The sequence below is a fragment of the Lissotriton helveticus genome, chromosome 3_1, assembly GCF_964261635.1.
Source record: "Lissotriton helveticus chromosome 3_1, aLisHel1.1, whole genome shotgun sequence".
Taxonomy (NCBI): domain Eukaryota; kingdom Metazoa; phylum Chordata; class Amphibia; order Caudata; family Salamandridae; genus Lissotriton; species Lissotriton helveticus.
In genome coordinates, this window is record NC_136061.1 from 177451388 (window position 1) to 177465413 (window position 14026).

Consider the following 14026-nt stretch of genomic DNA (forward strand, 5'->3'; position numbering starts at 1 on the left):
ACACACATATACACACACACACATACACACATACATACATATACATACATACATACACATACATATATATACACACATACATATATATACATATATATATATACATACATACATATACATACATATATACATACATATACACATATATATACATACATACATATACACATATACATACATACATATACACATATACATACATACATACATACATATACTCCTAAACTTGAGTACTACCCAGAGTTCTCTCCTTTTTTGCATAATTTATGCGTCACTCTAGGCCTGAAAGGGTTTTGTTTTGACTCATACTGGCTGCTCCCTTGTGTCTGGACAAAGCTATACCTCTCTGAAGAGCTCTATGGAACACTGTGTCAGGGGTTGCTTTTACTCATTTCAGGTTGGCTTTAGTTGGTATTTTACCATTTCAAAGCTATAATACTGTGCCTGGAGTGATAAATGCCTTTTGTCATTTTACAGCTCGGCAAGGACAGCATTTTGTTAGTCCTATGCTTAAAGACTTTGCTGTAGAAATGGCAAAAGACTTTGTCCTTTTCTATCTCGGCATGGATGGCACTGTGCTAATCCTATGCTTAAAGACTTTAATAGAAAAACAGACATTTGAGGTGAGCAGATCTAGAGTGTCGCTGGTATTGAGAGTGCTCTAACAGGAGCTGCTTTCCACCTAAACTTGAGAACTACCCAGAGTTCTCTCCTTTTTTGCATAATTTATGCGTCACTCTATGCCTGAAAGGGTTTTGTTTTGAATTATACTGGGTACTCCCTTGTGTCTGGACACAGCTATACCTCTCAGAAGAGGTCTAATTAGAGCGAAACACTGTGACAGGGGTTGCTTTCACTCATTTCAGGTTGGCTTGAGTTGGTATTATACCATTTCAAAGCTGTAATACTGTGCCTGGAGTGATAAATGCCTTTTGTCATTTTCCAGCTCGGCAAGGAGAGCATTTTGTTAGTCCTATGCTTAAAGACTTTGCTGTAGAAATGGCAAAAGACTTTGGGCCATATGTAGGTAAATTGCCAATACCGAATCCTTAATACCGATTCATACCGAATCGGTATTAAGAATGAGGTAAACGTGATGTAGGTAAAAAATCGTTAAACATTACCGATTCGTTGCAAATCGGTATTAAATACCGATTGTGAACTGATCGGTAATAAAAATACATACCGAAAGGCTATTACCGAATCGGTGTTACCGAATCCACACCCAAAATCGGAATTACCGATTCGGTAATTCAAAAAATAGCGTTTTGGTGAATCAGCCAATCCTGATACACCCATTTACTTCCCAAACAGGAAGTTGCCACACCCAGCCAGGTGCACAGGGCCTGGAGCGCACTGTGAAGCAGGCAGGCAGGCAGGAGAGCTGAGGAGCCAGCAGCAAAACAGCCAAGAAAATAAAAAAAGCAACCACTGAACAAGCATTGCAATGGCAAGCCAGGACAAGGAGAAGGAGGCAGGTGAAAGAAAAAGAAAACTCAAGTTCAGCGACAAGGAGCTTGAGATCCTGATCGAGGATGTCACCCAAGAGTACCACAAGCTGTTTGGAGCCCAGTCCCAACAAGTGCCAGACGCACAGAAGAGGCAAATATGGAGTGGCATTCGGGACAAGATCAATGCCATAGGTGTGACCCTGCGCACCATAGAGGACATCAGAAAGAGGTGGTACGACCTCAGAAAAACAGCAAAACAGAGGATGGCAGAGAGACATAGGCTGGCTGGGAAAACTGGAGGAGGAAAAAATCGAGCCCCAGTGCCAACACCACTGGAACAGATGGTAGAGTCCACCATCCAGCGGGAGAGTGTGAGTGGCATAGGAGACGCAGACAGCTCCGCCAGAGCAGCTAGAAAACAAGGTAAGAAGCATGCCCAGCATGCTGACCTACCCCCTCCCCAACCCCAACCCCAACCCCCATAGTGGTAAATGTGCTCCCACTCCACACCATGTCTTACTGCTTACCTGCAATGCATTCTGGGTGATGTAGTCAGTGTGAAATCATGATCAGGACTGTCAGGGCAGCTAACACAATAGCATGGTAATAGAATTGGATAGGTCAGGATAACCACTGTGCACTGTTGGCATGTACTTTAATGCAATGGCATTGCAGACAGAGCATTGAGAATATTTACATTTGTGTCATTTCAGGCGAGTCATCTCGCAGTGCAGCTGAGGGCAGCAGAGGCAGGTCAGCCAGGCCAGAGGGGAGTGAACAGGATGAAGACAGCATGCCTGCAGGGAACACCAGCTCTGCGCCATCGCAGCCAGCCAATCCTCCACCACAGCCATCACCACAGCGCCAGGGAGGTCCGCAATCCCCTCTCACTCAGTCACCACTGCGACGTTCACCAACACCACCACCACCACCACCACCACCACAGTCAGGCAGGGGGCATGCCGTGAACACCCTCCAGCAGATGGAGGCGTCGGAGGAGGAGGGCAGCCAGCGCGCACAAAGTCCTATCGTAGAGAGATCCAACAGGGAGCGGGCTGGTTCTGCATCCGAGGGTGCGAACATCTCATCACGACGCCGCAGGGCAAGGCCAGACAGTCCAGTGGCAGTTGAGCAGGGTGACAGTGTGTTTGCTGGACTGGAAGGCAACATGCTGAAGGTCCAGCGCCTGCAATGGAGGGAGATGAAGTCATTACACAGGGAGGTGGCAAACATTAACAGACATATGCACAAGATGGAGAAGGGTATCAGTGCCATGGGGGAGAATATGTCTGCAGGGATGGAGAGGGTAGCAACCTCGGTGGACAACCTCTGCAGCCAGCTGGAGCAGGACCGTGTTGGCATGCGCCGGGAGAGACAGAGACTCCAGGACTATACCAAGTCGGTGAACCGGCTGGCCACTACGACATCACTGATGTGTCGCCGGTCCATCGCCATGCAGGAGGAGATGGCGCATTGCAGCAGGGATGTGGCCAGGGGGATGGTGTCCATGACCTCAGTGCTAGAGCTCATGCAGAATGCTAAGGCCTCAAATATGGAAGGGGGGGGACAGTGAGGAGGCTACCAGCCGTGGTAGCATTACACCCTCACCCACCGAGTGCAGGAGGCGTAGTGGACGTAATGTCCCAGCACAGGAACGGTCCGACTCACAAGTCTGTGTCGATGGGGAACATGCACGTGCAGCACGGGGACGCAAGAAGTGAAGGACACTGGCTGTCCACATGCATGTGATGGGTGATGTAACCCATGTCCAATTGGACAATGCTCACAATGCTGGAGGTGTGCCAAATAAACACCTCTACATGTAATTTGAAATGCCTCAGTGTCGTTACTCACTCAGAAATAGTGTGATGTAATCTCTGCCCGTCTATGTCTCCCATCATGTTCAATAGCAGCACCAGCCGCGCTGGGCTCTGGCTGAGGGTTGTCCTCGTCCTCGTCCTCTGACTCAGTTAGTTCCACTGCTGTTCCTTTTTTAGTGGCCAGATTGTGTAGCATTGCACACGTAGCAATGATCTTGCAACATTTGATGGGGCTGTACAGACGCGCACCTCCTGTTTTGTGGAGGCAACGGAATCTGCTTTTGAGCAAACCAAAAGTGCGCTCCACCACGTTGCGTGTGCTCCTATGTGCCACATTGTATCTCCTCTCCCTTCGGGTGGTTGGGTTCAGATATGGTGTGAGGATAAAAGGCCGGAGGGCATATGCGCTGTCACCTATGATGAGAAGTAAGTGGCATTGATTGGTGTGACCAACAGCTTGTGCCAGGGTGTACATCAGGGTGTGTGACATTTACTTACCAAGTATGTATCCGTCGGCAAATTCACCAGCAAGCAGACGTGTATGTATGCCACTGTTCCTGAAGATGTAAGCATCGTGGGTACTCCCGGGGTATTTTGCCACGATGTCTGTTATTATGAGTTTGGCATTGCAGATCACCTGCACATTGATTGAGTGGGTGGATTTGCGGTTCCTGTAAATGTATTCACTTGCTGCAGGTGGGCAGATGGAAATGTGGGTCCCATCGATGCAGCCGATCACGTGGGGGAAGTGGGCAAGTTGATAGAACTCCAGCTTGGTTCTCTGCAGCTCCGCCTGCGTACTGGGGAAGGATATGTAATGTTCCATTCTGTCCATCATGGCGTCTAGGAAGGTGTTGAAGAACCGGGATAGGCAGCTCTGTGATACTCCACCCACTGCTGCTATCACACCCTGGAAACTTCCTGATGCAAGGAGGTGCAGGCAGCAGAGTACCTGGACATGGGTGGGGATTGCGTGGGCCCTTGGCGTCTGATGCTCCAGATAGGGTCTTAGGTCCCGTATTAGCTCCAGGATGGTTTGTGGGTGCAATCTGTATCTCTCGTGTATTTCTGCGTCTGTCAACTGGAACAGAGTGATGCGTACTCTGTACACCTGCTCCTCACGTCTCCAGATCCTCATTCCTGCTGCTCTCAGGCGTAGCCGCCTTGCTATGAGATAGAGGCCTGCCATTGTGTTCACACTGATGCATTTTGGGTCTGTTTATATAGACTCCTCCTGATTACCACATGCTCCTGAAACGTGGTATTTAACGAATCGTTATTACCGATTTTGGCCAAAATCGGTATTACCGGGGTTTGCTACATAGCATATTTGGGGTTTTTACCGAATCGTTTATACCGATTCGGTATTCATTGTTTCGGTAATTCCTAGTCGGTAACTTATTGTTTTTACCGATTCGTTATTATCGACTCTATTCGGTATTACCTACATCTCACATGGCAAAATTTTTGTCGGTAACACCGAAAATGACCCTTTTTCAGTGTTACCGATCGGTATTTGGCCACCTACATATGGCCCTTTGTCCTTTTCTATCTTGGCGTGGATGGCACTGTGCTAATCCTATGCTTAAAGACTGATAGAAAAACAGACATTTGAGGTGAGCAGATCTAGAGTGTCGCTGGTGTTGAGAATGCTATAACTGGAGCTGCTTTCCACCTAAACTTGAGAACTACCCAGAGTTCTCATCTTTTTTGCATAATTTTTGAGTCACTCTATGCCTGAAAGGTTTTTTTTTTTTACTTATACTGGGTGCTCCCTTGTCTCTGGACAAAGCTATACCTCTCTTAAGAGCTCTAATTAGAGCGAAACACTGTGTCAGGGGTTGTTTTACTCATTTCAGGTTGGCTTGAGTTGGTATTTTACCATTTCAAAGCTGTAATACTGTGCCTGGAGTGATAAATGCCGTTTGTCATTTTACAGCTCGGCAAGGACAGCATTTTGTTAGTCCTATGCTTAAAGACTTTGCTGTAGAAATGGCAAAAGACTTTGTCCTTTCTCCGATACATCATGATGTCTCTACGATGAGTCGCACACTGAGCACACAAGGCTTTGACACATGGAAAGAGAAAACCTGTGGTCACGAGACATGCAATTTTACCTATCTGATGTAAAACTTTGGTAATGTATTGCAATTATTGTCTGTTCTTCTTTTTGTTATGTGATGATTCAGACCCAATAAACAAATTTAAACAAAAAAAAAGACTTTGTCCTTTACTATCTCGGCGTGGATGGCACTGTGCTAATCCTTTTTTTTTTAGTTCAAATAGAAGTTTATTAAGATAAACAAAATTGGTACTACAAAGAGCGAAATGAAATACAGCATCAGCAATAAGGATAATAAACTAGGGTAACACAGTAAATATCATAAAATAAAGAAGGTAGGAGGGGAAAAAGAAAAGGGGAAATAAAAAGGGGATGAGGCTGGATAAGTAAAGTGTACATTCAAAGAGGCTATATAACATGGGAAACAGTGCAAATATATGCGGAGATTTTAAATGCTAGAGAAGAAAAAGGAACAAAAGGTGATTCAGGGGGGTTTCGAAACCTCTTGCTGAATTGGGGATAAGTGAGAGGCTCGTTTGGCAGAAACATCCAGGTAAAGGGTTATAGGAAGCCATAACGCATGTCTTTTCGGGGCCAGGGTAATGGGATAAACAAATGCAGTATCCAGTCTGTGATTATAACATCCATTGAACCACCAGGCTTTGAAAGTTATGCCCTTAGAGTCTTTCCAATTAACAGTAATCTGTTGAAACGCAACAGCTAATAACAAATCGATAATATGAACATTTGTTTCAACTTCGGTCCAGGAAGAGGAGAGTGAGCCAAGGAAAATGTTAGTAAGAGAGAAGGGAATAGAAGTCTGGAAGATAGAATTGATTTGATTCCAGACTTTAGTCCAAAATGCGTGCGTGAGAGGGCATAGAAAAAGCATGTGAAATAGTGTGGCATTAGGGGCGGAGCAAGACCAGCATAGATCCGGAGTTAAAGGGAATCTTTTGTGAAGGAGAGATGGCGTGTAAAGGAGTCGATTGTAAAGGAAGAAAAGTGTTTGTGTAAGAGAGGCAGCTCTGGAGGACTTGCGAAGCTTAGTCCATATTTTATCCCACAAGGATGTGGGCCAAGATACAGCGAGATCAGATTCCCATTGCTCTTCCACCGTGGTTTTAGGCCTAGGTGAGGGTGGGTTGTGAAAGGAATGATATATGGAGGACGCTGAAGAATTGGAGCGCAAACGGGTGTGTAGAGAAGAAATTGGATTATTAGAGATCGCAGGTGAATTAGAATGAGAAAGGGAGTCGTAGACAGACATAACTGCAGTCTTGAGTAAGATGTATTTATGGACAAAGGAGGAAGGAAGAGAGAAGAGTCGGCTTAGAGCGGGAAAAGGTGTGAAGGTAGACCCAGTAAAGAGTTGGGAAACCCAGATTAAACCTCGCTGCCTCCAAGTTTTCCAGTAAAAGGGTTTTAGTTTGATAAGAATGCTATTATTGTACCAAATAGTGGTGGTGAGGAGTTCAGTAATGGAGGAGGGAGGAGCAGGAGCGGAGGCCAGAAGTAATTTAGCAGTATATTTGTGAATTGGAGTGGACACGAATTGGGGTTTGCGGGAAAAGGAGAGATACTCAGCAAAGGAAAAAGGAGAAAGAGAGAGGCGCTCAAGTTCAGCCCAAAGGGGAAGAGGGTCGCTAGGATCTTGAAGCCAGATAGCAGCCTGTTTCAGGAGGAAGGCTTTATGATAAGCGGGAAAATTTGGGAAATTAACTCCGCCTTCCGAGGGGAGACGTAGACGCGATAAAGACATGCGCGGTTTCTTTCCAGACCATAAAAAGGAGGATAAGGTGGAATTAATTTTTGCAAAAAATTTAGCAGGGATGGGAACAGGGATATTAGAAATGGTATAAAGGACTATTGGGGATAACATCATCTTGATGGTATCAAGGCGGCCCCACCAGGAAAGATATAAGGGGTGCCATCTGGAGGTGAGGTCGGATAACTTCTGAGTACATTTAGTAAGGCATAATGAGATAGTATCTGAGGTAGAAGGAGTAATATGCAAACCGAGGTATTTTATATGGGATGGACACCATTTGAAAGTAGACGCTGCAAAATCAGGCTTAAAGGTGAATTTGGTGAGGGGTAGAATTTCGCATTTATCGCTATTCAATTTATAACCAGAGAGATGGGAATATACGTGAACTTCGGCGAGGAAAGCTGGGATGGATACAGATGGGTTCGAAATGAAGAGTAAAATGTCGTCTGCGTAAGCAGCCAACTTGATTTGCGAATGAGAAAGAGGGAAGCCATGAATGTTTGGGTTCTGACGTAACTTAGATAAAAAAGGTTCTAGGGCAAGGTTAAAGAGAAAGGGGGAGAGAGGACAACCTTGTCTAACGCCTCTCCCAAGGCCGAAAAATGACGAAATGAGACCATTGGCACAGACCGCTGCTCTAGGGTTTGCATACAGAAAGGAGATGAGGGAGATGAAATTAGGGCCAAACCCAAACCATTTTAATGCGGAGAAAAGGAATGACCATTCCACCCTGTCGAATGCCTTCTCGGCATCTAAGGCGATTGCGGCTAGGGAATTATTGAAGCGTGATGACTTAGATAAAACATTAAAGAGGAGTCTGGTATTATCGGAAATGAAGCGGCCTTTAACAAATCCTGACTGTTCAGGGCCAAGGAGATCTGGGAGAAAAGGATCTAATCTGATGGCTAAAGATTTAGCATATATTTTATAGTCAATGTTGACAAGTGATATCGGTCTATAATTCTTACAATGTTGGGGGTCTTTCCCCTCCTTTGGTATAACACAAATATAAGCGTCTGAAAAAGTGCCCGAGGAAGCACCGCTGGTGTTGAAGGAATCAAGAAGGTGAAGTAGTTTGGGCAATAAGAGTGTAGCGAAGTGTTGATAAAATTCGACAGTAAAGCCATCTGGGCCGGGGGCTTTGTCTTTCTTAAGGGAATGAAGTGCAGTGTGTAATTCGCGAATGGTGAGGGGAGTTTCAAGGGAGGTTAGGTCAACAGGAAAGTTGGGAGGAGGGTGTATGCTTGTAAAGAAAGTGGAAATAGAGTGGTCAGAGGGTTGAGTGCCAGAAGAGTAAAGTGTAGAATAGAAGCAGGAGAATTCCTCCAGGATATCAGCATCTTTATGTTGTAGCATTGAATTAACATCAAAAACAGACTCAATATTCAATTTGTTTTGTTTAACTTTCAAATAATTAGCAAGAACTTTCCCCGCCTTATTTTTCCCACCATAAAACTTCGAGCTGGATTTCAATAAGTACAACGAAGCGTCATCAGTAGACTGTTTGTTATAGTTCATTTTCGCATTAACAAGAGCTGTCAAGCTTTCCTGGGTGTGAGAGGTATAAAAGGAGTGTTCTAGAGTTTTGATCTGAGATAAAAGATCGCTGATACGTTTACGGGCAAGTTTGCGCTTAGCCGCAACATGTCTGAGGATAAAGTCTCTGGCTGCAGCTTTGAAGGCGTCCCAGATAGTGTGAGTGGCTAAGGAGGGAGTGTCATTAATAACAAAAAATTCGGTAGTGAACTCAATAAAGGAGGCAGTAAATTTCGGATCAAGAAGGAGGGTATTGTTGAAAAGCCATCTTTTGGGGCCGGTGGGTTTGGGCAAAATGTCAATGTTAACTAGAACTGGGGCGTGATCAGACAATACAATGGGGCCAATCTCAGCTTGGGTGAGGGATTGGGAGAGATGGTGGGAAAGAAAAATATAGTCAATGCGTGATTGGGAGTGATGAACTGGGGAATAGAATGTAAATTCTTTACTGGTTGGGTTACATAATCGCCAGGCATCAATTAGTTTATGTTGAGAAATGGCGTGTGTAAAAAGCTTGTGGGATTTATTAGGAACAAAAAGAGATTTGGAGTGCCTGTCCAAAAAGGGGTCTAGTGGTAAGTTGCAATCGCCTGCTAAAATGAAATTGTCATCAATACATTCAGTAATACGAGAGGCAAACGCACTCCAGAAAATAGGATTCCCACCTGTGGGGGCATAGACATTGAGCAAGGAAAAAGGGACACCTTTAGAGGAAAGTTTAACAAATAACCATCTGCCGTCGGGGTCAGAATCAGAATGCAACACAGAGTGAGAAAAAGACTTTCGAATTAACAAAACAACACCATTGCGTTTGCCATCACCAGGAGCTGAAAAAACCTTTCCTACCCAACCTCTTTGGAGCTTAGCAGCCTCGATATCAGATAAATGGGTTTCTTGCAAAAAGGCGACATCTACATTCAATTTAGCTAAATGGGAAAGGATCTTTTGCCTCTTAATGGGCGAATTTAATCCTTTAACGTTCCAAGAAACAATGCGTACTGACATCAAGAATAATTAAGATGGGAAAGTGTGAACAGGAAACGAAAGAAAGCCTCATAAAATTCGAGAAGGGAGAAATTAGAGAAAAAAGAAAAATAAGAGAATTCGAAAAAGAAAATAACAAGAAAAACATTGTTAGGGAATATCATGAAGAAGGAAAACATTGTGAAAGAATAAGGAAATCGTGATAGGAAAATAGTAGGAGACTGGGCAAGAGAAAAAGCAGTAGAGGATAAAAACCATAAGAGATAAGTAAAAGATACTGTGAAGAAATAACATGAGAAGGGATGCAAAGGAAGTCGAGAAGATGATCGAAGTAAAATGATAAGAGAAGACAGAAAAAGAACTTGAGGGAGAGTAGAATACCATAGAAGTAGAAGTGCTAAGAAGATCGAAAATAGGAAGAGATCAGTATAGAAAGGCAATATAGAAGAAAAGCATTGGATTGAAGAAAAGTAGTCATGTATAGGACAAGAAGAAGAACAAGCAATATGAAATGAAAAGATAAGAGAAAAGGGAGGAGATAATAAAATATTGCAAAAGAGTGAGTAAAAATTTAAGAAAGAGGGGATCAGGAGCAATCTAAGAAAGAGTGACCCCAAAAGAACCAACAGCAACAAAGAAAAAATCAAGACAAGAACATGCGGAACAATAGGGATCATGTCAACAATGGAAAAGGAAAATGCAGGGCGGTACTTACAAAAGATGATGGGAAATGGGTATGGTCAAAGGGCAGGACACAGAAGGGAAAAAGTGGAGATGAGAGGAGGGAGGAAAGGCCAACCAACGGAGGACAGGTACACGGGGCCTTGAGACGTCCAACCGGAGAGATGTGGCGGAACACAGGGAAATAATCTGTGAAAGATAAGGAAAACAATAGGATTAGAAACATGCAAACGACATAATTGCAGGGGAAAAAAACAAGATGAAACATTTTAAGAACATGTAATGAACCAACATAGGCGATGAACGCATAAGTTATGCAGCAACTGAGGAACCTGTGGAAAAAAGAACAAAACGGCATGTAGACAACTGGGAACAATGAGTATCAAGAAGATCAAAAAGTATGAGTGACAAAGTCAAGGTGGAAATGAAGAGGAGGGCCCAGAAAACTCCATATCAGCAGGACCACAGGAATTCAGAAAGCTGCGAAGTCGGAGAGGATCCTCGAAAGTCATAGTCTTGTTGTTATGAGTGACTTTGAATAAACAAGGGTGAAAAAGTCCATATCTGGCTCCAATGGAACGCAGTTCTGCTCTCATATCAAGAAATGCTTTACGACGTGAGGCAGTAGCTTTGGCGTAGTCCTGGGCAAAGAACAAGGTGGAATCAGACCATTGAAGATGAGGTATAGCTTTAGCCGCAAAAAGAACCTTCAGCAGATCTGTATATTCGAGAAAATACATTATTACTCCTCTAGGCTTCATCGCAGGGGAGTTAGTGGAAGGAGCGCGACCAAGCCTGTGTGCGCGCTGAATGTTAAGAGAGGTGCCCTCAGGAAGATGCAAGAGCTTGGGTAAGAAGGATTTAAAGATAGCAATGGCATCATTCCCCTCGCAACCTTCCTTCAGGCCGTAGAGGCGCAGATTATTGCGCCTATTCCTATTTCCAAGGTCCTCCACCTGCTTCTGGAGGGACGAGATTCGCGTATCCATGTGGACCGCCTTGGTGGCGGCTTCCTGGAGAGATGACACAGTTTTTTCCACCGTGGAAACCCTGGTATCCATTAAGGACCAGTTGTCAGTCAGTGTTTGCAACTTGGAATTTGTCTCCTCCATGAAGGGACGCAGTGCTCTTATTTCCTCAAGGAGAAGCTCCATGGAAATGGCTGATGTTGACTTTGGGGGAGACGGAGGGTTGTGTTTCAACCTCTTGGGAGTAGTTTTCGATCCTGGTTGAGGAGGAACATCCATGGTGAAAGATGGTTCGCAAATGGGGGGGTCTGCAGAGGCTTCTAAATGAGCCAACGCAGTAAAAAGTTTTGAATTCTTGATAAAATTGCGTTTGGAGGTTTTGCCAGGACACTCCGCCATGAAAACACAGGTAAAAAGGGTCCCCAATAAGGTTTGAACCAAATGAGCACTGCAGGCGCTAGGAAGAATCAGCAAAGTCAATAGGAGGAGGAGTCAATAGAAAATCCAAAAAGAGCCAGATAAAATTGGCAAATTAGTGCACTGAGAATGAGAAAAACCAAATTTGTATTGGAAGCGGCAAACAACCTGACTCAGTATATAGCCTAAAATGGCTGCCAGAGCTGAGGAGAAAGCAACATTGCAGGTAAAAAGGGAAAAAACGATTCCAAAAATAAAAGAAAGTCACCTGTGGAGACTGTAGTAGTTTATCCTCATTTCCTGCAGGTTTATGACATTTCCAATAATGCGCCTATGGCAGGAAGCTGCATTCTTCGCAGACTCGCTCCTCAGACGAACGCCGTCTGAAAAATCAAAATGGCGGTCGCGGCTAACGCAGAGCCGCGACCGGAACAAAACGGGAGCTACTGGGCAAAGTCGAGGGAGCCTGGAGACGGTATGCCACTCAAAAGAAGCTTGAAGTATTCCGAAGTCGTTCGCTACGGAGCATGGTCGACAAAGAGGGCTGGATCCGCCAGGAATCTCCGGCGCGGACGGAGCTCTACCCCGGGACCTCCATCCGTCTCGGGCGCTAAGCCACGCCCCCGGCACTGTGCTAATCCTATGCTTAAAGACTTTGATAGAAAAACAGACATTTGAGGTGAGCAGATCTAGAGTGTCGCTGGTGTTGAGAGTACTCTAACAGGAGCTGCTTTCCACCTAAACTTGAGAACTACCCAGAGTTCTCTCCTTTTTTGCATAATTTATGCGTCACTCTATGCCTGAAAGGTTTTTGTTTTGACTTATACTGGGTGCTCCCTTGTGTCTGGACAAAGCTATACCTCTCTGAAAAGCTCTAATTAGAGCGAAACACTGTGTCATGGGTTGCTTTTCTCATTTCAGGTTGGCATGAGTTGGCATTTTACCATTTCAAAGCTGTAATATTGTGCCTGGAGAGAGAAATGCCTTTTGTCATTTTACAGCTCGGCAAGGACAGCATTTTGTTAGTCCTATGCTTAAAGACTTTGCTGTAGAAATGGCAAAAGACTTTGTTCTTTTCTATCTCGGCGTGGATGGCACTGTGCTAATCCTATGCTTAAAGACTTTAATAGAAAACCAGACATTAGAGGTGAGCAGATCTAGAGTGTCACTGGTGTTGAGAGTGCTCTAACAGGAGCTGCTTTCCACCTAAACTTGAGAACTACCCAGAGTTCTTTCCTTTTTTGCATAATGTATGCGTCACTCTATGCCTGAAAGGGTTTTGCTTTGACTTATACTGGGTGCTCCCTTGTGTCTGGACAAAGCTATATCTCTCTGAAGAGCTCTAATTAGAGCAAAACACTGTGTCAGGGGTTGCTTTTACTCATATCAGGTTGGCTTGAGTTGGTATTTTACCATTTCAAAGCTGTAATACTGTGCCTGGAGTGATAAATGCCTTTTGTCATTTTACAGCTCGGCAAGGACAGCATTTTGTTATTCCTATGCTTAAAGACTTTGCTGTAGAAATGGCAAAAGACTTTGCCCTTTTCTATCTCGGCGTGGTTGGCACTGTGCTAATCCCATGCTTAAAGACTTTGATAGAAAAACAGACATTTGAGGTGAGCAGATCTAGAGTGTATATATATATATATATATATATATATATTCACTGAAAAAACCATAGGTTTCAGGCCTTATATAGTTAGGAATTAGCTTTTAAAAAACCTTTGAAATTCACTCAAAAAACTATAAGTTTTAGGGGTGTTATAGTTAGCTGGACATTTCACTCATACAAAACCATTGAAATTGCTCCTGTATAGTTAGTTGTACTAACTATATTTCGCGCACCCGCAATCCACTGCTGATGATGTCACATATTAGATCATTCATTACATGGTCAGTGACATCACTGATGACATCTCAAATGACATCACTGATGACATTATCCAGTGAATGTAGTTTGCTTCGTTATTTAAATATGCATTATGTATATAGCAATTTGCATTGAAGAATGAGTGGATATATAAAAATAAATATTTGGATGGAGGATTTAGTAGCAGTGTAATTGACTATTTACTTGACAAATTTATAATGTCTCACTAAATATAGTGGATAGGGACTAAACTGTGTGAACATCTGTATCACTTTGTCAGTTGTTGTGTAAACTGATTCTACAGTTGGTTACTAGCTATGTGAAAGTCTATATTAGTTATTGATTAGTTAACTGAGTATTTGTATGGGAGTGTGAAAGTATGTGTGGTTCGGTGGGGTGTGTGTGACTGTCCAAAGATGTGTGAATAGTTGATTCAGTAGATATATGAAGATAAAACTACATGTTC

General features: G+C 43.8%; 1 protein-coding gene across 16 annotated transcripts in view; it reads right to left on the reverse strand.

Annotated features, from left to right (window-relative positions):
* Window positions 1–2095: 2095 nt before the first annotated feature.
* METTL27 (methyltransferase like 27) overlaps window positions 2096–14026 on the reverse strand; it is a 597353-nt gene continuing 585422 nt past the window's right edge. For 15 of the 16 annotated variants that reach the window (XM_078679520.1, XM_078679530.1, XM_078679523.1 and 12 more), the window contains 2 exons: window positions 10340–10494; window positions 2096–2637 (listed from right to left, as the gene is read on the reverse strand). In XM_078679520.1, coding sequence (XP_078535646.1) covers window positions 2539–2637; window positions 10340–10494 — 254 coding nt within the window. In that variant the 3' untranslated portion in view covers window positions 2096–2538. Of the gene's footprint in view, window positions 2638–10339; window positions 10495–14026 lie in introns of those variants that run through there. The other variant, XR_013608592.1, reaches the window with a different exon arrangement.